Genomic DNA, 25238 nt, shown 5'->3' on the forward strand with positions numbered 1-25238 from the left:
GAATTACGTACCCTTCCAGACCAGGTTCCTGCTGCCAGTGTTGTCCCACAGCGAGTGAACAAAAGCACTTTTGCCTGTACCAAAGACGATTAATAATAACTGTTGGGGTTTAATGTTCCAAAATCAGATATGATTATGAGAGACACTGTAGTGGAGCGCTTCGCAAATGTCGACCACCTGGGGTTCTTAAACATGCACCAAAATGCAAGTACATGGGCCTCAAGCATTTTTGTCTCCATCGAAAATGCGGCCACTGCATACCAAAGACGATTATTTGACTTCTTGTGCCAATGTAAATTGCAATGCAAAGATTGCTTTGTAGGCAGTTCCAGAGTTGTCAAATCAACCGAAAAGCATTCGAACATAGGAACTATCATGCCCATTAGCATGCTGAGCACGCTGCTGCTGTTCGCACTCAGATAAACGCCATGCGGCTAGTGTCATGCGGCTGTAGACGATCTGCGCTGACACGGTCGCCAAGAGAAAGGTGACAAGTGACTGCTCTTTGGCATAACTACACAATAGTGCATGCAAAACAGGCGGTTTCTAGGCGTTTTCTGATTACTCTTAAAGGGGTCATGAACCACTTTTCCAAGTAATGATCTAATGGCCTCAGTATCGGAGTGTACTGCCTCCCGAATCGATTGCCGCAAAAATTTCTCGAATCCGTCAAGAATCAGCGGAGTTACGGGGGTTTGGCGCACGCTCCCAGCGCTTTCTCTCTTTTCTCGTGCCGGCGAGCGCACTGGAAGCTAGACAGGGAGGGATGGCATGGGGGAAAGAAATTACGCCAGCGCGCGTCATGAAACGCGATCGCTCTCCCGCTGTGATTCGCTTGCGCGAGTGCGGCTACCGTGTGCTGAGGAGTGCGGCGCCGGCAAGTGGTGGCACCCCGCGGCAAGAAGCGCATCTGATCCGAACGCCGCTCTCGATTTACGTCGGCTATCGGCCAATAAGCATGCTATGTCTCTTGCTACGTACAGCGGACAGACGCCCCGCCCACCGACGAGAGTGAGAACCGGCCTCTGTTTGAAAAGAGGGTGCCTGGGGAAACGGCAACTTCGCGCTCCGCTTGTGGCCATTACGCGGCGCGCATGACTGTAATATTTGGCAGAGCAGTTCATAGCCGTGTCAGCTTTCCGCAGGATGTGTTTTTTCAATCAGCCCAAGGGGTGCTTCATGACCCCTTTAATATGCGCAGTGAAATACGGGCCATTTTTTCCAAATACTACTGCCAAAAGGTTTGAAGATGGGGTTTCTGAGAAAATGAACTTCTTACTGCGGCACGCGTTCATAAATGTCAAAATCCTGCTAATGAATGGTTCCTTAGTTTATCCACTAATTAACATTTCTATTAATTACAGCACGTATTTCAATTCACAAATTGTATCCAGTGAGTTGGCATTGCATATCAAATTCTCAGGGAGACGCTATTGTCTAGATATGCATTTGCAATAAGTCTGCTACAAAATGTGGATGTTCCAGTTATCTTCATCCTCCAATACCCAAAACAGTGTTTGATTGCAAACTTAACTAGACAACAGTGTATTCTCACTGCATGTTTGATGGTGTGTGTCTCGAAATCGTGCCACCTTTGAATTTCGTTCCAAGTGACTACGCCTTGCCAACTCACTGGCAGCAACGCATAAATATAAACATCTGCTGTAATGTAACTATGGTATGTGAGCCTCGGTTAATTTGTGTGATCTTAGTAGTATTTATGGATGTTCGCCGCACCTGGCAGTTCACTTTTAAAGAAATTTCCTTTTCCTAGGAAACCTTACTCAAAATAATTTTTGTCAGTCCTCAGAAAATAAACTTTAAATGAGTTGCTGCCCGTAATGTTCACACAATAGGCATGTCCAGCGCAATGCTGCATCGAGATACTAGGTGATATGGTGCATAATTTAATAAGTGGACTTTACCACGCATCTTTCCCTAACAAGACAGTCATGATTTCTTGTGCTTTTCTCACAGCTGCGTTCATGCTCTTATAGGCTCTTTTTATACTACCGATGTTCTCGACGTATGCACGCACGGTGGTTAAGTTTCATCACGTCAAGTCGGCAATGCCAGGTCAGGACCGAGCCGGGCTCTCCCGCAGTCAAATCAATCCCAACGCGGCCAGGCAACTGTAGCTGGAAAAGAGCATGAGCAGTAGTGCAAAGAATGCACCGCGCTGCCTGTCGGGAAACTGCGAAACAGGTTCCTGAGCACGCGAGTCTAGCATGGCCCTGCACGGCTGGCGTGAAATGCAGATGGAGCTATTTGGAGCATGGCGATATCTAAGCACGCCAGGAGGTGTTCGTTGTGCCAGCGGTCAAAAGCCTTTGGACTCCAGAGGACGATGCTTTGGCATGCCAAGTCGCAGTGTTGTGCATGCACTACGTCCGAGTATATCAGTGCTCTAAAGCTGAGATGAGTGTTTTCAAAGCTTGGACGGTAATGGAGGGCAGAATGTATGATGTCATCAACCTGCATATTGACACCTTTACGATTCTAAGCTCGAAGTCCGACGAAATGTGTGGAGAAGCACCCCACTTGCAGGTATTGCATAAAATCCAAGCTACCCATATCGTTGTCGACTGCTCTGCCACTGATGCGAAACGTGCAAAGCAATAGCACGTCAGCGCACCTATGTGTACATTTCATAGCTAGTGGCCACTTTACTATATTGTATATGTGCACTTGGCATGACGATAATGAGGCATACAACCATGTGTATAAAAAGAAAGCGTTTATTTACAATCGTCGGGCTTGGGAGTCACAACAATGGCAGCACCAAGGAAGCTCTAAAAGACGAATGTCGCAGCAACTTTATTTTATTCTGCAGCACCTTCACACGTAAAATATATTAAAATAAATCTTGTGCATCTGGCTCTCTACAACAATAACTTATTTTGGCTGTAACCTATGTAGCTTTATCTCAGCAGAAGGAAAATACCTTTGTTCAAGGACTATCAACACGTTTAACATCTTCCTTCTATGCAACAATCATAAATGTTGACACTCTTATTACTATGATACAACGAATGATGGTGGTCGACAAAGTTTTCACCGTATGGGCAAGACAAGATGCTATGCTTTTTATTACACATGTGCGCGTAATTAGGGAGGTAAGTTAGTTGTGCCCACGCAAAAATAGTCTTTAAATACACTACGATCACAGCTAACAGCTCTCGTTGAAAAGGATGTCCCGTCGCTCTCTTTTCTTCCAAGTGTTTCAGTCGTCGTCTTCGTCGTCATCACTGAAGTGAGCTGTGTACTTCCTTTCCTCATAGGTGTCTCTTGCATAATTTATTAGCTGCACAACCTGCACAACATACACACATGAATCAGTCAGAATTCAGTAAGCAAAACGGAGCTCAAATTGTAGGATATTGTCCAGATGAGTGCTTTGTTCCCATAGAAGTGTCATCTTAACGACACTGATATTTAAAGAAGCTTTTCTTTAAATTATTCATCTATCTAAATGAATCTTTTGCGTTTTATGTATATTTGTGTGCTGATTTCAAACATAAAATTATTTGGCTAGTATGGTATGTAGTTTTTAAAATATCCAACAATTCAGGTGCCTCTTCGGGAGCAAGGTCAAACTAAGAACGGGCGTGTAAGAGCTGCACTCTTAAAAGGCACACAAAATGCTTGATAGTTTAAAACTGCACATTGTACTAGAAAATTAATCGCATATTTGAAATCAGCACATAAATGCACAATACCTTAGCAAGTTTTTTTTTAAATCGATAGAAGAATTAAAAGTTTTAAAGCACAGTGTCCCCCCCCCCCCCCACTATATTGCCATTTTACTTGACTGCATCTGTGGTTCTTAAATACAGCTCGGACTTCTAAAAGCGTGCAGTAAACCAATGCCAGAGGGCTATCATAAGCAATAGTGAGTCGTATTTAGAACTTGAATTGCTGCTGAATATAATTAATGTTCACGGTTCAAACAATTTTAGTAGCAGTGTTAGGTATGCACAAGGTTAAGAACACTTGAGGAACCTTTTTTGCCTCACACATTCAGATCATGCTCAAATTTCTTTTATTTTTTTCATGTATTCAGGCCCCAAGGCATTAAAAGAGTACTGACACGATTTTGAGGCATCCCAAAAGGAACATTTTTCACTTCCATTGTGTGCACTATCAACACTCTCCACACACCGGAGCCAGATAGCACGTATAAAATATTTTACGCTGATTTTAAAGTTTTCGTCACCCAGCATCTGCAAGCCAGCCCCACCGCAATGGACATTCTCACGACAAGCCAACACAGTTCACTAGGTTTGTGAAATCTGTGTCCTGCATGCAGCCTAAATCATAGAAATGGCTGTCAGAGCCTCTGGACGAGGTTCACATTGTTTACGTGAACCTCATGTGACTGACAGCAAACTGACAGCTGTTGCTAGTATGTCGCGAGTTGCAGTCTTCGAGTGACGTCAGACTTGTGTTGACACATCACTGCAAAGCCGCCCGCTCGATACCAAAACCGAAATTGTTGTTTTAAGGTAGCGGTATTAAAAATATATTGAATGCATTCCTAAGCACTACAACACTCTTCTTGGGGTTCTCGACACCCGTGTTTTTATTTAGAGCAACAACCGAAAAATATTTGAAATTCCTGTCAGTACTCCTTTAACAGTGAGGAATTTCACTTTTAGAGCAACAACCCGAAAATATTTGAAATTCCTGTCAGTACTCCTTTAACAGTGAGGAATTTCACCACAAAATATTAGTTTTTAAAACCTAAAGTAAAAAACAGAGATAGAAGCAGCTGTGGATCAATAGTTTGTAGCACAGCCTGCAAAACTAAACACACCATGCGATAGTTTGAAGTTGCTGGCTAGCTGTGTAGATTGAAGCACTCAAGATGCTACCAACTCATCAGCACTTTTACGCTTTACACACTCTTGTCTGCATCTCTCTTTTGACATCCTGGCATATTAATGCATATTTAATTCGGTGGTGAATGTAAATTAAGACCAAACTAACTGAGTACCTTGTCTGAGCAGATTAGCACACGTGTGTGTGTGAAAGTTTAGAGGTAGGCCGGATTTTTAAGATGTGGGCAGTTGATTTCACACATTTCTGGTGGTACCAATGACAATGCTTTTAAGAAGTATGTGCCCTGTAAGTAAATTAAAGTGCCTGCCAGGGAAAAACATGAAGGAAAAGGAAAACAGAGAAGGAAAAACATAAAAGTTCATGTTGGTCACTTCAAGAAAACCACAGAGGCATCTGCAAGTTTCACCATAACAGCGAGCTGGCTTTCGTAGCTAGTGCACACGCAAGCCAAGTAACATTCTGCATGGCATTGTGTGTTGTGGCAAATTTTGGCATCTATAACATCCTCCTTCAATGTGAGCACAAGGCAAGCAACACAGCAAATGTTGCCATGGCATGTCATGATGGCTGCCAAAATCGATATCAACGAACAGACTGGCTAAAAAAAAGAGCGAACCATACGACCAGGAGGGTGTTTGAAAGTTTTGCCATAGTCAGCAATGAGAGTTCTAATTGCAGTGGCAGCATGTACATAGGTAATCAGTAGAGCTGTGCGAATAGCAAAATTTTGGGTGCGAAGCGAATTCGAATAATGAAGATTGAGTGCGAATCGAATCGAATAATTTCGAATATTTTTCGAATATTTCTAGAATATTTTTCGAATACTTCGAAGCGAAATTGCAGTTAGAGAGGATTCCTAAGCATATTCTTATGAGATAGCAACATGAAAGTGTTTCTTTTCGCTAGGTTGATGAAGCACTAGAGGGGTGGTGTTTCATAGTTGTCTTATCAAGGATGAGGCAATGTAGAGGCCAAATTCTATTTATGTACATGATTTGGTGCAACCAAAGTGTTGCTGACAACACGTTGCACGTGATAGGCAAAGATGCCATTTCCTCAGCCTCCCCTCCTCTTTCAACTTCTGTGGAAGGCCAACTGATGTGGTGGACAAGGGTGTGCTCCCTTCAAGTCCGGAGTTCCAAATCTGCCTCGTAGACGTCGATTTATAAGAACATCTGAAATTTTGGATGCTAAAGAGCTTCGGCGTCCGATTTTTCAGACTTCCTGCCCAAATTTTAGGTCCAAAACAGCATTAATTGAGCCCCCAACTCTGCCACATCTTTCATCTCCATATTGGAACCAGCGTTTTCTTGAGTTAATACATTTGCGACCGTAGCGGAGCTTGAAAGGCAGCTTTGCCGCAATACGGGGGTGTGATGAGGTGAAGTATATTGAAAATCTAGGGACCACTTCCAAACGGACGTTGACTGTCTCTTGGCTAAGTTCAACCGTAGCGGACCTTGAAAGGCAGCTTTGCCGCAATACGGGGGTGTGAGGAGGTGAAGCATATTGAAAATCTAGGGACCACTTCCAATCAGACGTTGACTCTCTCTTACCTCAGTTCGACCGTAACGGAGCTTGAAAGGCAGCTTTGCCGCAATACGGGGGTGTGATGAGGTGAAGCATATTGAAAATCTAGGGACCACTTCCAACCGGACTTTGTCTCTTGACTAAGTTCGACCGTAAGGGAGCTTGAAAGGCAGCTTTGCCGCAATACGAGAGTGTAATGAGGTGAAGCATATTGAAAATCTGAGGTCACTTTCAACCGGACGTTGACTGCATTTGTCTTTGGGAAGTTCGAATAGTTCGAATAGTAAAATTTCAGTGGGAATCGAATCGAATAGCAAACACTATTCGAAAAATATTCGAAATTTCGAATATTCGCACACCCTTAGTAATCAGCAATGTTAAAACTTGCAAGGATGGTGCTTTGAAAGAATAAAAATTTAGTGGACAACTCAATCATTGGAATGAAAACGGATGAAAACAATGTTTCTGTACACAGGTAGGCAACATTAGCAGTTCTTTAGCCAATACGTATTAGCCATTGCTAGTAGCGTTAAAGTAAATACAGAAGACAGACTCTCAGTACACGAAAACCTCTTAAACTGCTGCTTAAACAGAATGTGATTGGTTTCGTACATGAATTTTGAACCCTTGCTCATCCCTCGATAAATAGAACTCCTGTTAAACAAAACACATTTTCCTGGTCCCTCCGGGTTCCGCTTAATGAGAGTCTACTGTACAGTAGCGCAATTCAATCAAATCATCGGACGCAATCATAGCTCGTTACCAAAAGTGGGTATTGAAGACATTGTGATTAATACCTTTATCGTTATCAACTTTAAGACACACTTTACACACTGCGAATTGCAAGGTATGGTTAATGTGCCAGTCCGAAGAAGGCATTAGGATGTAAGACCAAATGGCGTGATTCAATGCTCTCTTTCAACACAAAATGAAGTAGCGGCCTGTCGCCTGCCTGCCTGCGGACGTTTCTTAAACATGATTCGAATTTGTAGGCGCAAAGAAGACACGGACGAGAAGGGAGACACACACACGCTTCTCGTCCGTGTCTTCTTTGCGCCTACAAATTCGAATCATGCATTACCAACACGCCCAGTTGCTCACTTTCTTAAACATGTTATTTCTGGCACAATGCTTGAAACATGAAGGACAGAGAAGAGACAGAAGAGTGCTGATCTTCTTCTCTGTCTTTTCTCCATGTTTCAAGTATTCCGCCAGGAATAAGTTCTACTGCCTGCAGACCAGCACCAATCGACCCACCTTTAGTGCTGTGGTCTCACTTTCACAGCCGACACGAAGAGATCTATGGTTCAGGTCCAAGCTGGCCGAGAGCCGCTGGTTCTCGGGCCTCAGCAGGAACTCCACGTAGAAGGGTGGCTGCGGCTGGGGCCCCAGGTTGGAAGGGAACCAGCGGCAATAGCTGAGGCTGCTGTAGAGCACTACGTGCACAATGCTCTCGGCATGAGCACCCTCACGCTTGATGATGAAGGCACGCTCGGTCGATATTAGCACTCGCAGGCCGTCCGGACGGCTCTCCAGCTGCTCCATGGCTACAAATCTGCACAATAATGCACAGCACAGTGGCACATAATCCTTTTAATGTTCAGTACAAACGGACTGAAATGCGTAATTTTTTTAAGTATAACAACTGCTATGAGCAATTTTTCATGATAACCACATCACGCCACTGCACATCTTGCCACTAAAGCTAGCCTTGGCTCTGATGTAAGTGCTTGAGTCAAAATTACGCCAATGTACCACAAACTGTAGATGCTGGAAAAGAAAGTACTAGCATTACTTAGCTCTAACAAACTTTCACATTTCAGTCAACAAATACTGTACCAATTATCTATGTAATATCCCATATTGTGGTCGCATTTTTGTAAATAATAAGCCACCTTTTCATATTGACGGCCTTAAGTGCCCACCAGCATTTTATAAGCTGGTGAGGGCACATACACACACACAAATGCCCAAGAAAGTGGAAGCCACTGTCGTAGCTTAATCGGCAAAGCATTGCATATGTAATGCAAATGTGTGGCTTTGGCTTCCACTAGCAGCAAGTTGTATTTTCATCCATTTCCACTTCCTTTTAACTTATTTATGTTTCAATTTAACATAGCAATGAATTTTCTTTATGCTTTATCTGGCTTCATTCACCGTTTCTCCAAATGGCTGTGAATGACAAAAGCTGATCCCACAGAGTCTTATTCTCCTTTCCCTTTACGATTCAGTTTTCCATTTCATAAAAGGTGCAGCTTGCACTAAGTCATGCAATCAGTGATGGAAGCGACACTGTTTTTTTTTTGGAGCAGATTCTGAAGCAGAAAAAATGCTAGTTTGGGGCAGCTATCGGTGTTTTTGGAGTAGATGCCAAAATTGTTTAAAGCATTATTTAGGCATCTCATAAATATTAATATTTATTCTTAACCATATTGCACATACAATAACCACTGCAAAATTGCCACAAACAAATAATTAAGCAGATGGATGGCCATAGAACAATAAGTAAAATGAGCTACATATATTTAAAATACCAGCACTTGTGGCAGAAATAATATCAAAGCGATAAAGCTGAGCACCAAAATTATATAACCACAACCACATGTAACTATCACCAAAGCAGCAGTTTAGAATTGGTACGAGATCAAAACAATATCTTATTTTCACATTTCACCAAAATAGCCAGCATTGGAAATTAAAAAAGAACAGCTAAATGAGCTATACACTTCAAATGCCAGTTCTTGCAGCATAAATGAGGTCAAAGCTGATAAAGTGGTAAATGTAATCAGTCACAGCAGAAGTCAGTAATCAGTATGATATCGAACTAATCTCACATACATTTCACCAAAATAATAGTCTGCTTGTCAGGTACAAGTATACAACCAAATCAGATATATATATAGTGCCAGTATTTGTAGCATTGTCAATATGCTAGTATGCAGCTAGTATGCATGCTGCACACTAGCATATTAGGATGATAGTATACAGCTTGTTTTTGGTTTTGTTTAGGCTCACTGGATGGTCACATGGCTAAAGTTTAGTGTTTTCAGTTTCTCAATGCCATTTCGGAGCAGGTTCGGAGCAGTTACTAACAAATATTACACTTTGGAGCATCACGGAGCAGCACTTCCATCACTGCGCAATGCCGGGGCACAGCACAGCTGAATGGGCACCTAGCTGGTCCTGGCTTGCCTAGGCATGCTCTCTTTATTTTTCATTTTTTTTTGCATCTGTTCCTTTCTATCTCTTTCTCTGTCTATTTCTTTCTTTGTCTTTCTATCCTTTTCTCTCTTTCTTCCCTTTCTTTCTATCTATTCCTTTCTTTCTCTCTGTACTTGTTCTCCCCTCCTCCTTTTCCTCCTATTCACCCTCACATCTGTCCTCTCCACCCTCACTTCCCTTTCCCACCTCCTTACTACACTATACTACACAAGGAAGGCTATGCTATGCTCTGCTAGCATGCCTGGATAGCCGCGAGGTTACGACGCTCGCCTTCGGGTCATGGGTACACGAGTTCGAACGTCACCTCGCCAAGAAATTTTTTTTGCCAGGAATTTCTCTCTTCCTCCTTCTTTCTCTCCCTCTCCAATCGTTCTCTCGCCCATCAGCATTATTGCAGCCCATGCCGGACAAATTGGCGCACATGTTCTCACAACAAAACAGAAGAGGACGAAGATCAAGAGAGCGCGTGCCGGTTCATGATGATGATAATTTCCTTTCAACGACACATGGCGAACCTCGTGCACGACAGCTCTGCCATAAAAAAGCAGAAATAAGCACCACTCACAGATCTCCACTGGCATCGGTCAGGTTGCATAGAAACTGCTGCCCGAGCGCCTGCGTGGTCGAGTAGCAGGGAAGCAGGCCACCCGGACCCGAGCAGAGACGGGGTGCCCGGCAACGCCGCGGGTGCACGTGGGATGGGGGTTTGCTGGTGTCGCGCACGATGCTGGCGGCCTCGGTCACCAGGTCTAGGAAACCAGCGGCCGGCATGGCCACCGTCCCGATGAGGCCCTTGCCCAGGCCCGTCAGCAGGCCCTGGACACCCTCGTTGACGGCTCCCTGGTACGAATGCTTGGCGATGCTGGTGAAGCCCCCGACCACTCCGCTGCCCAGCCGACGCAGCCCCGTCACCAGGTGCCCTTCGCTGGAGTTTTCGGGGGCTGCAGTGCTACGGCTACGCTGCTCCAGCTGTCGCCCAGGGTTGGCGACCGTGGTCAGACTCTCAGACAGCGAACCGGCCATCTGGAAACGAAGTACACAGCTTTTGAGAGAACTGAGGTGAGGAACTTATTCCATGAATGCAAAAGCCAAGCTATCATTGATCCTTTATTTCTGGCAGCACAGTGTGAACTGTGCTGCCAGCATTGGAAGCAGCAACAAACTGCTGTGCCATTGCCCGGAGCATGATGCATGCCACTAGAAATGCTAGAGACAGACACAAATGTGTTGAATCTGAAGGGGCCACAATATAGTTCGATATATATTGGTAATTCAACACAACAGACACAAGCCCCAGAGTATGCTTCACTACACGATGATTCGTTGTCGCTGTTAGTACACTTCACCGCATTATACCACTGCGCTGCAGTGAAGCTTGCTCATAAAAATCTGTCATTATGAAGCACAAATAAGAAGGACCCTTGCTGGGAAAGCCAGCCACATCTTAAACAAGCCCCCTGCTCGTTTCCGTTCCATGTCAAGCATTCCCATTCAGATTCAATGCCTCGTTTGACAGCATCTGCCAAAATAGAGCCATTTCAATGACATAAGCATTTTCAATTACGTGGGACAATTAGGAGAAGAGTACTTGCAGGGACACGCTGCAGCACAGCATTTGATATATCAAAAGTGGCGGTGAACACTTCTGATATATGCTTATTGCTGTGCCACACTTTTGCCTGGAATTTCCAAGGGGATGTTACAAGTGTTCAATATAGGTAGGGCGCCGTGTTTTCGGAGTTTATTTTTTTTGAAATTCGGAGGGTGTTTTTCAGAGTTTATTTTTTGGGAGGAAATTTGGCGTTTATCGGAGTTTATTTCACGTAAATCTCCAATTCTCCGATATTCGGTGTTTAACTTTGCATTATAAGTTGTTGCAATGTTCTCTTATTAATTTTAATTTCAATGAAAATGCATTGCATTGTTGCTGATAATCCTGTTTCTCCATCCTTTCATTTTTTTTTTTTCACTTCCTGTTAATGCGCCTGTTGATGTGCACTGCTGTAAACTCGCCAAAGTGTGCGTTGGTGGAGGGGAGGGGGAGCAGGAGCTAGTCAAGCTGCTTCTCAGCTTTATTTTCCCAGCCTCACTCATCTTCTTGATGAAAAATAAAGGACCTATTATTATTATTATTCTCAATACTCCGAAATCTTAGATGAAATGATATCGAACATGAAAACACTAAGTGTATTTTAGATGTCTCGAAGGTTTCAACGCACAAACACATATACATACAAGCACAAATACTTGAATACAAAACACCTACGTTTGTTTTTATTACAACCTTAAGGCTTGGTGTAGCAGACGCAAGCATACTTTACGAGGTTGCTGCCACTGATGGAGGTGGGCTCCTTTAGAGTGATAATTCTCAGCTTTGAAAATGCCCTTTGAACGCTGAAAATGCCCTTTGAAAACCGGAGTTTATCGGATGAATCCGAATTGTCAAAAACTTTACCGCCGAGTGTTTATCGGATTTTTTCGGATTTATCCGGAAACATGGAGCCCTAAATATAGGCAATAATTCAATATATTCGGGTTCAAATGTATCAGGTTATGCTGGCTTAGTATCCAAGTTCTCCGTGCATTCATTCAACTGATAAAGATTCGTGTAATTATAAGACAAAAGAAGACTAAACTTCCCCATCTTATATAATGTGCCCAAGCACCACTCATTATGCATTTCTACAAATCCTAGCATATTAGGGGTACTCTATGCAAGAAAACTTTGAGCATTTAAGGTTGAGTCCATTATTTCTTGGCACAACACAGTGCTTCTCTTCTGATAAGCCTAAGAAGGGCTCTGAGAAGATGCTATCAAAATGTATCATGTTTTGGGGAGCTAGTGCAGAAACACTAATGTGGTAATATTGATTTGGATGTTTATGTTATCCATTTTCACAATACACAGGACACTTAAAGAGGGTGCAAGTGATACAAACTGTGCCATTACGATACTTGTTATGCACCTGTTATCTACAGTAGGCGACAATGCAAAGGACTCACACAGGTCAGGTTCGAGAATCAGGCTTCTAAAAAAACAGTTCGCGCCTGCATTTCCCATTTTTTCCTCTCTTTAAGTGACACCATATCAAATCCAACATTTTCACATTTTTAATTTAATTTGAGTAGAAAGATTTTAGAGAAATTATTACTCGCCACACCCCCCACCCCCAGTCCCACAAAGTTTTTCATTTACATCGTTGCATTAAATAATTTTTATGTCTGTGTATTACATCAAGGTTCAATTAGTAGGTTATGGTTAAGATGGTTGCTGTTAACGCCCTCGCATCTACTAAACAAGAAAGTGACTAAAAGCTTCACGAATGAAATGTTAACACAGCACCACCAGGGAAAGACATCCGGTTTTGTCAACATTAGGCCCTCAATCAGAGGCCTCACCTTGGCAGTGGAGTTGGACAGGCCGTGGGTGACTCCCTTGATAAGGCAAGCGGCATTGCCGTCCTTCATGAAATCGGACCAACCAGTGCAGACATCATTGATGAGTCCCACAGGGTCACCCAGGAAGTCCACAGCGCCCAGAATCTTTGCCGCGTGGCCCTGGAACTCCTGAGAAGGTGCAAAGCGAAAACGGGATTCACTTTTTATTAGGCTTGAGCAAATATCACTTTCCTCGTTCGAAGTGAAGTCAAAGCAAAGAGAAATTAGTACTGAATACCGTATTTCCTTGCCCATAACCCACACCTGCATTAACCTTCACCCTCAACTACAAACTGCAGAGTGAAAAAAGATCCCCGCGCATGTTTGTGAAGCCGCCTTCCTTGCATTACTTTGAAGCCGTACCATGAAGTCAACTTCCTCACCGAAATTCACGTATAACCCGCACCTCGACCTTAGCTATGGATTTTCTCTATATCTTGAGCAGCTTATATAGGTGAGAAAATATGGTAATTTCGACATTAATTAGAAGCAGGATTTGAATAGTAGTAGCGTGGAAGTTATAAGCAGTGTAATACGTTAGGTTTTAACTAGGAATGTGCGAATATTCGAAATTTCGAATATTTTTCGAATAGTGTTTGCTATTCGATTCGATTCGCACTGAAATTTTACTATTCGAACTTCCCAAAAACAAATGCAGTCAACGTCCGGTTGAAAGTGACCCCTTCAGATTTTCAATATGCTTCACCTCATTACACTCTCGTATTGCGGCAAAGCTGCCTTTCAAGCTCCGTTACGGTCGAACTTAGGCAAGGGGTCATGAAGCACCCCTTGGGCTGATTGAAAAAACACATCCTGCGGAAAGCTGACACGGCTATGAACTGCTCTGCCAAATATTACAGTCGTGCGCGCCGCGTAATGGCCACAAGCGGAGCGCGAAGTTGCCGTTTCCCCAGGCACCCTCTTTTCAAACAGAGGCCGGTTCTCACTCTCGTCGGTGGGCGGGGCGTCTGTCCGCTGTACGTCGCAAGAGACATAGCATGCTTATTGGCCGATAGCCGACGTAAATCGAGAGCGGCGTTCGGATCAGATGCGCTTCTTGCCGCGGGGTGCCGCCACTTGCCGGCGCCGCACTCCTCAGTACACGGTAGCCGCACTCGCGCAAGCGAATCACAGCGGGAGAGCGATCGCGTTTCATGACGCGCGCTGGCGTAACTTCTTTCCCCCATGCCATCCCTCCCTGTCTAGCTTCCAGTGCGCTCGTCGGCACGAGAAAAGAGAGAAAGCGCTGGGAGCGTGCGCCAAACCCCCGTAACTCCGCTGATTGTTGACGGATTCGAGAAATTTTTGCGGCAATCGATTCGGGAGGCAGTACACTCCGATACTGAGGCCATTAGATCATTACTTGGAAAAGTGGTTCATGACCCCTTTAGGCAAAAGACAGTCAACGTCCAATTGGAAGTGGTCCATAGATTTTCAATATGCTTCACCTCATCACACCCCGGTATTGCGGCAAAGCTGCCTTTCAAGCTCCGTTACGGTCGAACTTAGCCAAGAGACAGTCAACGTCCGATTGAAAGTGGTCCCTAGATTTTCAATATGCTTCACCTCATCACACCCCGGTATTGCGGCAAAGCTGCCTTTCAAGCTCCGTTACGGTCGAACTTAGCCAAGAGACAGTCAACGTCCGATTGGAAGTGGTCCCTAGATGTTCAATATGCTTCACCTCATCACACCCCCGTATTGCGGCAAAGCTGCCTTTCAAGTTCCGCTACGGTCGCAAATGTATTGACTCAAGAAAACGCTGGTTCCAATATGGAGATGAAAGATGTGGCAGAGTTGGCGGCTCAATTAATGCTGTTTTGGACCTGAAATTTGGGCAGGAAGTCCGAAAAATCGGACGCCGAAGCTTTTTAGCATCCAAAATTTCAGATGTTCTTATATATTGACGTCTACGAGGCAGATTTGGAACTGCAGACTTGAAGGGAGCACACCCTTGTCTGCCACATCAGTTGGGCTTCCACAGAAGTTGAAAGAGGAGGAGAAGCTGAGGAAATGGCATCTCTGCCTATCACGTGTAAAGTGTTGTCGGCAACACTTTGGTTGCACCAAATCATGTACATAAATACAATTCGGCCTCTACATTGCCTCATTCTTGATAAGAAAGACAACTATGAAATATGACCCCACCAACGCTTCATCAACCTAGCGAAAATAAACACTTTCATGTTGCTATCTCACAAGAACATACTTAGGGATTCTCTGCAACTTTTTCTGTAATTTCACTTCGAATTATTCGAAAAATGTTTGAGAAATATTCAAAAATTATTCGAAAATTATTCGATTCGATTCGCACTCAATCTTTATTGTTCGAATTCGCTTCGCACCTAAAATTTTGCTATTCACACAGCTCTAGTTTTAACATTTTCTATATTTAGTCAGCATAAGCTCGCATACGTGCTTTAAAACCTAAAAAAAAAATAAAATCCAGCTGCAGGTGTACACATTTAGCTAATAAATGTGGCTTCGTGCCGGTGCAGGTTTCTCCCGAGTAGGCTGTTTCATAGCATAACGGTCCCAAGCTGCAGTGAAACCGGCTTTCGACGTGGGTTACATGCAGTAAAATGTGTCTATTCATTCATCTTGGCTACTTCGAAATTTCAGAAATTTTAAATGCGTGTCAAAGTGAATTTAGACAGGGCAATATTCGTTCGAATATTCGAAACGCTTACATATTTGCACAGGCCTATTTTTTAATGAGAGAGAACATTCCATAAGCTTTCATTCAAGATTGCTGCCCACTCTGGGATGGTGCATTATTGACTAAGACGCCCTCTTTTGAATTCGAATTTCAATTCTTGGCTAAAGAAGCCACATTTCAATAGAGGTTCTATGCAACTTTTGTGTGTTTACTAGGCTTGTGTGAATAGTAAATTTTAAGCTCGAAGCGAATTCAAAGTGAATAGTGATTTGGTTGAATAATTTTGAATCAAATTTAAATAGTATATATCACATATTATAAAGAAAAATGAGCATATTTGTCATGACCCAACTAACCTGCGGAATATTTTTTAAAAATTGAAACAAGGCGTGTGCAAATGTTATTCTTTTTGGTTCAAAGGGAAATGGAAGGAACTTTGAATAGTAGCAGGACTTGACTTTCGGTAGAATGCAAGTGATAACCTGTAAAATATGTTACGTTTTAAAATTTACTATGCTTAGAGCATATAAGCCGGTATAACAAGCTTTTTAAATTTAAAAAATGATGAATCGATGTGAAGGTAATATGACCATTTAACCTTGAAGTAAAGCTTCGCGGCAGCGCAAATTTTTCCTGGAAAGGTGTATTCACGGTATACCACCCCTCCACTGCAGTGAAACCACCTTTACAGGGAGGTTACATGCAGTTTATATATGTCTATTCGTTCATTTCGAATACTCCGAAATTTCCAATAATTTAAACTCGAGTCGAAGTGAATTCAAATACTGTAATATTCATTCTAATATTCGAACTGCTAGAATATTCGCACAAGCCTAGTGTTTACATTTAGGCATCCTAGTTGGTGAAATGCTTTCAGTGTTCCAGTGCTTCTTTCAGAGTCTAAAATTAATCAATCAATCAATCAATCAATCAATCAATAATTATTAAGGGCTCTTTGAGGCCACACGGTCAGCGCTAATCTAATAGCCAATAATGCAGACACACTCTTCATAACTTGTGATAAAACCTCGTAAAATGTAAACTAAGGCCCATAACTAAAACCAATTGATAGAAAAGCAACACTTAAAAACTAAGATGTACCACAGCCCATCACAGTCACAGAAATAAGCAGTGACACTCCTATACGCACGCATGCACCCAGAAAAAAATCTAAACAAAAGTTTTGATGATTTCTTCGACAGTGCCACTGCTGGAAACATGAGGTTACTGCCTTGTTTACAATGATGTGAATTAGGCAAATGTTTCATGATATGTGAGAATGTAGAGCAGGCAATGTGCAATATGTACATACCCCTTTGTAATGCTCAGCCACGTTGTTGACTAGAAATTCGAGAGATTCGAATGGGTGTGACTTCACAAAGGAATCTGCAACATAACAAAAACGAGAAATATCAGATGTTTTGATCATACTGTGATGAGTAAGCAAGCTATTCCCATTGCAGCTGGCCTAAAAGCATTTGTGAATTCCATAAAAGAAACATGTACTCACGGTAACTTGGGTTTCTGTTTTAGTAATTTTGTGACAAATGACATAGCGGTTGATTGAATAACATTCACAGTTAATTAGGCATCATTTTGCAAGAGTGCTCAACTATGCATGATACTGAAGTAGCACGACACGAAATTTGAAAATTTTTTCCTACTGTAAAAAAAATTTTTAGAAGTTATTGTTGTCGAATACAAGTCGTTAAAAGAGTAGCTTCTTGGGCAGAAGAGTTAAGCTAGAATGTTGACAATAGTACGATCACGGTTGGTCCAAATTTTTTAGTGATGCAGGTCATTAACCCTCTGAGATGCTATGTACACAATTGTGTACACCACTTTTTTTTGCTATATGTATCGAATAGGGACTAAGAAAGAGCAAGACATATTGAGCTTTGGATAAATCGAACCTTCTGCATAATAAATTTGTCTTCATTTGACTTCATTTTGCAAGTGTACTGTTGCATATGACCACTTTGCAGAAGGCATTACCATATTCGACGAGATGTGCCGCTTCCTGTGACCCATGTCAAAAGTATAATTTTTCTTTGCTCAACATGAACATGACCAAAAATGAATTTGCACTATATTTCTAGCTTGAGATTTCATTCTATTTATGCAAAAACAGAGCATGAATGGCTTCAGAATAAAGAGAGAACTAATTACAAAGTAATTAGGAATGATTACTGTAACACCCCTAAATTAATGTATTACGACATTATTTTTGTTGCAATATAATATAGAGTGCTTTGAATTAACATTGTATCGATTTTACGCCTTTACAAACAGTTCTTCATGGGTGGCACCTGAAAGGGTTATATGTTTCAGCTTTTAAGAGAAATTTTTATTTCAAGAGCTCATCTTCTAGGCTCAGAATTAGCTGGCACTTGCCCAGTTCGACGACGACGTCCTCGAAACGCATGAGACTCCATCCGACTTTCTTCTTGATGGCGTCGAGCTCAGGTGGACGGTGGCTCAAGGTGAGCACGCTGAGTTTGACTTGGTCCAGCCTCAGTTTCAGGGTGTTGAAGTAGAAGCGCCTAGCATTGGCTGACGCTGCTGCGTGCGCTCTATATGCCAAGTGAGGAAGAAAAAAAAAAAGCATTACTACCATTCCATGTCATAAGCGCTGCTTGCCAGCAAACTGCTTGAGCCATGCAAAGAAAATATGGTGCACCCGCGGCATTGATTCCACAGTCCACGAAACGTGATTAAGAGTTCATTCCTTTGTGGGTGCATGCCTACAATTGTACTCTCTAATCTACAGTAATGTGTGGAGACTTTAGCCTCAGGTATAAAAAAATAAAAGTTAATATAACAAGGCAAAAGTTGGTACGTTTCTCAGGCATGTTTACCAATTAACTTTGTAATTAGCTTAATGAGACAGACAGTTATGTCAAAATGTTTAGCTTCCTGTAATGACTTACATTATGATTAGGGTTATATTACGAACTCTTATAGCTGGGCAAGCATACCTCTGCAGTTGGTTGTCAGTGAAAATGTCGTCCCCGAAATCGTCCACCAGGTGGTGCAAGAACTGCACAGCCTTCAGCATCAGCAATTCCTCCAGGGCCAACGTAATGTTCTTCATGTGCATTATGAAATGCTGCAAAGAAATAATGTGCACACGTGTCACTTTCTCCAAAATGAGCAGCGCTGTTGCTTGAACGACTCATACACTTTGCACAGTGGCAGCAGCTACAAATCGACGGACGGCAGAAAAGACGCTCACTCACTAAACTGGCTATGACACAAAATGAAAGAGCACAGGTTCTGGACAAGCCCCATAGCAATATAGTACTGCAAACCCTTGAATTCTGCAAAGTGAAAGCGATGAAGTCGTCGTGTCATCATATATTAAATAACTTTCAGTGACATATACCAGATGGATAAATAAGGTAACTAGGAAGCGAGGCAATGCTCAATGTCATTTGACACCAATGCTTCATCAATTATGTCAACAGAACTGCAGTTTGCACTGCCCTCAGTACAAGCCTATACAATAAAAGAATCGTATTGCAGGATTGTTCAGTACTGTTCATCAAGTCTTGAAAAAGATGTGCCCCGATATCTGTCCTCTAGGATTATGATCGTCTGAATCTGTTCCTATTGTTTAGGCCTCACAACTGCTACTGATGTATGGTTCATCATGTTGCAAATACCTACTTGTCCCTAGATAACCACCTTCAGTTAACCTACAATTATGATTTTAATTAAAAAAATAAGGGGGGGGTGCTGACTCGTAGCTGAGTTAAGAGCAGTATATAAACTATCACGTTAACGTGAAGTTTCAGAACTTGGAACACCTGAAGGGCGTTGCTGAAAAACACTCAAATTCACAAACTTGGTTTTATTTAAACACATGTTTAGACTCACGGAGTGTTCAAATTTGTGTTTGAGTCACGCCTTTGGGTTCATTGTGAAATGCCTGTGCGATGAATGTTTTTTATAGTTACACTGTCCACTACTGCCAAGGAGGGAGGTGGATGCCTCTGTTAAGCAGCTCAGTGCAGTAGCCTTCATACGGCTGCCCCGTCCTTGTAATCAAGAGCAATAAACACTGAAATTAACTGAATGAAATTGAATGTCACCAAGGCATAAGTGGCATGCACTATCATAAACACTCCTATCACACTAAAGATCTACTTCACATCAGGCACACTATGCTACAAGCAGTTCCCACCTGGAAAATGACTACATCCGTGTCCTTCTGGGGCAAGCGCTCAGCAGTGATGACAATAGCTGGCAGATGGCGCTGCCTGTCACGCTCGTGCAGGGGTGTCACGTAGAGCGCCACAGGGCGTTCGGCCCCATGCAGCTGATTGTCAACTTGAACGTTCTCAACGCTGGCGTCAAGGAGCTGCGATGATGGGCTCTGAATAAAGTTGACGCGTATGTTCTGAAGCACCGCATAGACGAGTTCCTCACTCAGGTGGTTGATGACCGAGACACCAAGGCCTCCCGACAGGTGCAGGTTGAGCTGCAATAATTGCGCAAATGCAGATAAGAGATACAGGCTATGTTTTACAAATAATTGCACACAGATACTCGAATTAAGCATTCATCTCCAAAAAACATACATCAGATTAGAAGGACATATGTGAGTGAAACTTCTCTACATAAATAAGTGCTGATGTGACATCGTTTACTTTAGTTTTTTTTCATCAAGAAAAGGTCTCAAACATCAAAACACAAGAAGAAAAAGAAACCTGGCAAGCTCCAAGACATTCACTTAAACAAAAAAGAAATCCGACATGACATTCCTGCCTTTCCTTCGATTGTCTGTTGGTTCTCATTAAAGTTGTGTCCAACAAAGAAAAACGAGCCCTTAAAATTCCCCTTGTTTTCCACAATAGTAATTTACAAACATGAAACTACTATGCACTGGTTTGATATTTGAAGCTAGCTTTGTTTAGAGTAAAACTGAATGAGCAGCTTACGTCTGCACACAACATGTGGACTGATGAAGCTTATACTTGTCAAGCATTTCTGCATCCATTTTGAACTTGCACGTCTAGTTTTTTTTAAAGCAAAAGAGCAGCACAAGAAGACCAAACAATTTTTTATTTATGCAGAAGTTCAGGAACCAATGAATGCTGATTAATTGTACTCCCGATATTGGCCACAGGCTGTGTTGAGTGATGAAGGCAAAATGATTAGTAAGAATATTTAGTCATTCTGGTTCATATATTCAAGTCAACATAGTATACTCTGTTAAACGTTCAGTAACATTTGTCCAATACAATCCCTTTGAGTAAAGTATACTAATGCATCATTAGACAGAAATTGACTTTTACGCACTTTACAAAAGCCTTCGGCATGATGTAGGCAGAAACAACAGAAGTGCCTAGCACTAAAAGGACTATTAAATAATTTTAGCTATGAATTCATCACAAGAAATGTCCAATCACCCACTTGCCTCAAGGTCTAAGCCAAACCTCCCGTCCAGTTGCGGCGCCTGCTGATCCTCCGAACCGGTTGCTTTTTGTGCAAGAAGGCTGACGTCCGGGCTCGAAGTGCTTACAGAAACCTTTTGCTGCACGCAAAGAACGCAATCTGTCAGTCAGCACATCTGAACTACATGCCCGTCAGCTTTCGATTTACGCACCTTCTGCATGAAGTCAGAGATGCACAGCACAATTGTGGGTCCCTTCGGAATGACTCGCACCAGAAGGACACCGGAGCCACCACGCATCTTCTGGTTGGTGACAGCCTGTTCCAACGGCACGCCATTGGGCATGCATTCGAAGCTGACTGGCTGTGGAGGGCCCAGCACCACATCGTTTCCTAAAGACAAAACATGAATGCACTTGATGTCTGCGCAATAATGAAACCGAACACTCTTGTACTAATGTTGCACTACATTCATAATAGACACTGCATAACTTTCGTAATAACTTTACACACTGGGTGCATGAAACAGCCATTTCTTGCAGTAAACGGCATCTTCGTGGTCAAGAGCCAACAACGGTAACTACTTTTTAATTGCAGACGATAATCTGTAATCATTTCTAACTAACATTAATTACCCATGAAATTTGAGTGCACATTAGATTTCAGTATAAACGGTAAATGCACCATGGAACAAGTAATGGAATAAAAAAAAATGTAGGTACAGTAAAAGCTCGTTAATTCGGATTTCTAGGGACCGGAAAAAATGTCCGAATTAACCGAATGTCCGAATTATCGAATGGTCGAAATAAACACAATAAATGCACGAGTTTTTTCAACATACCTTTACTTAACAAAGTAATCGCGGATGCTTGTCTGTTTTCGAGCAGAAATTTGCGCGGACACAATTTTTCTGAGCCCTTCAAGGTGCTCAGCAGCTCGCATGATGTCTGCAGTACCGCAAAAGTTTCACCCGTCATCCACGCTTTTCGGTTGGCACGGTAATCCACGGGAAGATTGTTGATGTTCTTAAAGCAGCGTGGCTTTTGAACCTTTCCGATAATGAGAAGCGGCAAGCGCTCTGTTCCCGTCACGTTGGGGGATAAAAGTACGGTTACTCGTTCCTTGCTTCTTGCCGCCGATTGAAGGATCCCCTTTCATCACTCTTCATCACTTCTTGTCGGGAGAGCCCGTTATTCAGAGCACGCAAAATTTCTACTTTGGTGGTGAAGTCCTTGGCCTCGTACTTGGGCCGCTTCGCCGGCGTTGCCATCAGCGGAGAGTGCGGTCGCACGAGAAGTCAGCACGAAAGCACCAGCAACGATCAAGCTAAAGGAGCCGTACAGAAACGTTCCTCGATAAATCGGCGATCAACGATGCAGCACACCAACGGGAACAAAGCAACAAAACCCACACGCGAAAAAAAGGCGTTCAACCAGTCTCAATCCAAGCCAAGTAAATATTTGATGTCCATGGCGATGCTGCGTTTGAGCTTCACTTTTGTTCCGAATTGTTCTTTTTTCGTTTTCGAGCCACGCCAGCGGCCCGAAAGTCGCCGAATTATCCGATTTGCGGTCAAATCTGTCCGAAATAACGAGCGCCCAGTCTCATAGAGTGATGCGTATATTTACAGGGACCAGATGACGTGTCCGAATTAACCGATTTTCCAAATTAACGAGAGTCGAATTAACGAGCTTTTACTGTACAATATTAAGGAAATGAAAGGCAGTAGTGTGGATTTGAGAGTACAGTCGAACCTCGTTAATACGTACCCGCTTTAAGCGTACTAACGGTTAAAACGTAGTTGCGACGAATCCCCGACCGAGTCTCATAGAGCCTAACGCATTCGCTGACCGCTTAAGCCGTAGTGCTTCACCCTACGCCTATCGGTTAGTGCGTACCCGGCGTACCGCGATAACGTTTTGTGTCATAGAATTTTACTGCGCCGCTGAACTTCCCAACGCCACAATGTGCCGCCAAAGGTTCTCAGTCTTTTCGAGAAGTGCGTAGATCGGTCGATCACCGATTCCGACTTCCGCGCGATTGCGGCGATGCCTTTGCGGGTAAGCATCGGGAAAGAACGAAGGTGAGGCGGCGGCCACCGACGAACGCGCCAACATGACTTATCGCCGACAACCTTATCACAATAAGTATCTTCAGATATCTGCTCGGGCACGCGTGCGGCGCAGCACTGCTTTAAGCCTACTGCAGGCTTTTAATGGGCGACAACCTGAACGCGCTGGGCCGCCGATCGCTGCCGCCTCGTTGTGCAGGGCCGTGTTCAAGCGCGCGCCGCTTTGTAGAAACGAAAGCAGCTCGCTTTTGTGGAGTTGAGCGTTGCTGGTCGTGGGCGACGAGAAACCTCTTTGCATAGACGCTATCACGCTAAACGCACGCGTACGGTACAGCAAGCGTAGCGCTGTTGTAACCATACTGCACGCTTTTATTGGGCGACCACCCAAACGCGCTTCCGTCCGCTGCCAGGACCGCTAGAGCGTCGCGGAGTGCGCATCGCTTGCAGGAAGTTCGTCATCGCCGCGTTAACCGAACAAGCTCATCTGTGCTCATCGCCGCATCTGTGCACGGTCTGGAGCAAAGTGGGTACGAAGAACACTCCCACGACAAATGCGCGCGTGCGGTACAGCAAGCGGCCCGGCGGCCCGGCAGTGACGGCGCGAGCCGAGAAGGCGACGCGCTGCACGCAACTAGCCAGGAGACGATCGGCTCCACGCAGTCGTACCGCGTTTCACTGGAACTGTGTCAGTTTTCATATAGTAGCAGATCGCGGTACAGACGCACACACATATATCGCGGAAAGCCGACACTGTCCGTTCTGTCGCTACGTCGGTCACTGCGCTTACCGGACCCTGTAATAGTTCCGAAATGCTCCTTGGCGTCGCCACCGCGCGCTATCGGCACTATCGGACGGTCGTGCGAGAGTACCAGAATCTTTTCTCCAATTTGGCAAAAAGAAAAAAAAGGCCTTGCAGTGGGCACTTTAGGCAATATTTGCTGTGGCACTGTATTTATTGCTTTGCTGGCGGCGATGGCGTATGGAGATGAAAATTTTTACTTGGTGGTTAATGCGTACTACCGTTTAGTGCGTAGTTATGCGGCGTTCCCGGCAGGTACGCATTAACGAGGTTCCACTGTAAAATGGGCGTTGCTGGCTTTCTGGCCAAGGTTATGAGAAAGAAATGAAGATGGATAATGCTTAGGATAGACAACCACTGGTCTAATGGAGTTGCAGAATTGGTGCCGAGAGAAAGTAAGCATGTTTGACAATGGCAGAGTACTAGATGGTGTGATGAAGTTAGGAAATTTGTAGCCATAGGATAAAGACAGCCGACACAAGAGGAGGTTACGTGGAGGTTGCTGTGAGACCCCTTCATCCTGCAGTGGAAATAGAATAGAATAACGATGAACACATCAGGCTTTATGAATAGGCACGTGCGAATATTCGAGCACTTCGAATATTCGTACAATTATTACAGTATTCAAATTCACTTCGAAACGAATTTAAATTATTCTAAATTTAGAAGTATTCGAAATGAACGAATACACATATATAAACCGCATGTAACCCTCTGTAAAGGTGGTTTCACTGCCTGCAGGGGTGCTATACCATGATAACACCTATCCAAAAAAAGTTGCATTGCCACGAAGCCCCACTTCAAGGTTAAATGCATGGAGGAAGGAATACTAAGGAGAGGCCCTATCGTATTTCAATGCATTGCGAAAAGTGTGGCGGAAGTGACGTCAGATTTATGGGGCAAACAAACCGGTATGGGGCAAACAAAACAGCGGACGCCCCGTGGCGTGCCCTCTGCGGTGGTTAGCTTCTGCGCAGATTTGTAGTCCCGGCGTAAACTTAGCGCGTATTGTACGGTTCGCACGCAGTAAAATGTTGCAAGCAGACGTTTACCAGGCTGTTCGTGCGTGGCAGGCCCGAGCGCTGCGTGCTGAAATTCTTCGTGGAGCGTTTTTGTGCAACAGTACAGAAAGTACTGGTACGTGCCGTGATCAAAAACGTTCAGCCCCTGCATCATCGTATTCGAACTCACCTAGCAGTGACTTACGCGTTTTGCTGGGCGTTAGGCCTTCCCTTTCTCGTAGCCCGATTTCCCGATCTGTTGCCGCATTAGCGGTTCTT

The 25238-nt window shown here is 43.6% G+C and overlaps 2 protein-coding genes across 3 annotated transcripts in view; one reads left to right on the forward strand and one right to left on the reverse strand.

Moving 5' to 3' along the window:
* Positions 1-25238, forward strand: part of LOC119390336 (cytochrome c oxidase subunit 6A2, mitochondrial) — a 673327-nt gene that overhangs the window by 425400 nt on the left and 222689 nt on the right. The gene's annotated exons all lie outside the window — the stretch shown is intronic.
* The window catches only part of LOC119390329 (intermembrane lipid transfer protein VPS13D), a 128362-nt gene continuing 105844 nt past the window's right edge, over positions 2721-25238 (reverse strand). The window contains exons 69-78 of the mRNA XM_037657927.2: positions 21303-21481; positions 21114-21230; positions 19878-20174; positions 18670-18800; positions 18086-18264; positions 17004-17077; positions 12994-13161; positions 10160-10617; positions 7630-7927; positions 2721-3313 (exon numbers count right to left, since the gene is read on the reverse strand). Coding sequence (XP_037513855.1) covers positions 3224-3313; positions 7630-7927; positions 10160-10617; positions 12994-13161; positions 17004-17077; positions 18086-18264; positions 18670-18800; positions 19878-20174; positions 21114-21230; positions 21303-21481 — 1991 coding nt within the window. The 3' untranslated portion in view covers positions 2721-3223. The remainder of the gene's footprint in view (positions 3314-7629; positions 7928-10159; positions 10618-12993; positions 13162-17003; positions 17078-18085; positions 18265-18669; positions 18801-19877; positions 20175-21113; positions 21231-21302; positions 21482-25238) is intronic.

This window comes from Rhipicephalus sanguineus, chromosome 4 (assembly GCF_013339695.2).
Source record: "Rhipicephalus sanguineus isolate Rsan-2018 chromosome 4, BIME_Rsan_1.4, whole genome shotgun sequence".
NCBI classification, from domain to species: domain Eukaryota; kingdom Metazoa; phylum Arthropoda; class Arachnida; order Ixodida; family Ixodidae; genus Rhipicephalus; species Rhipicephalus sanguineus.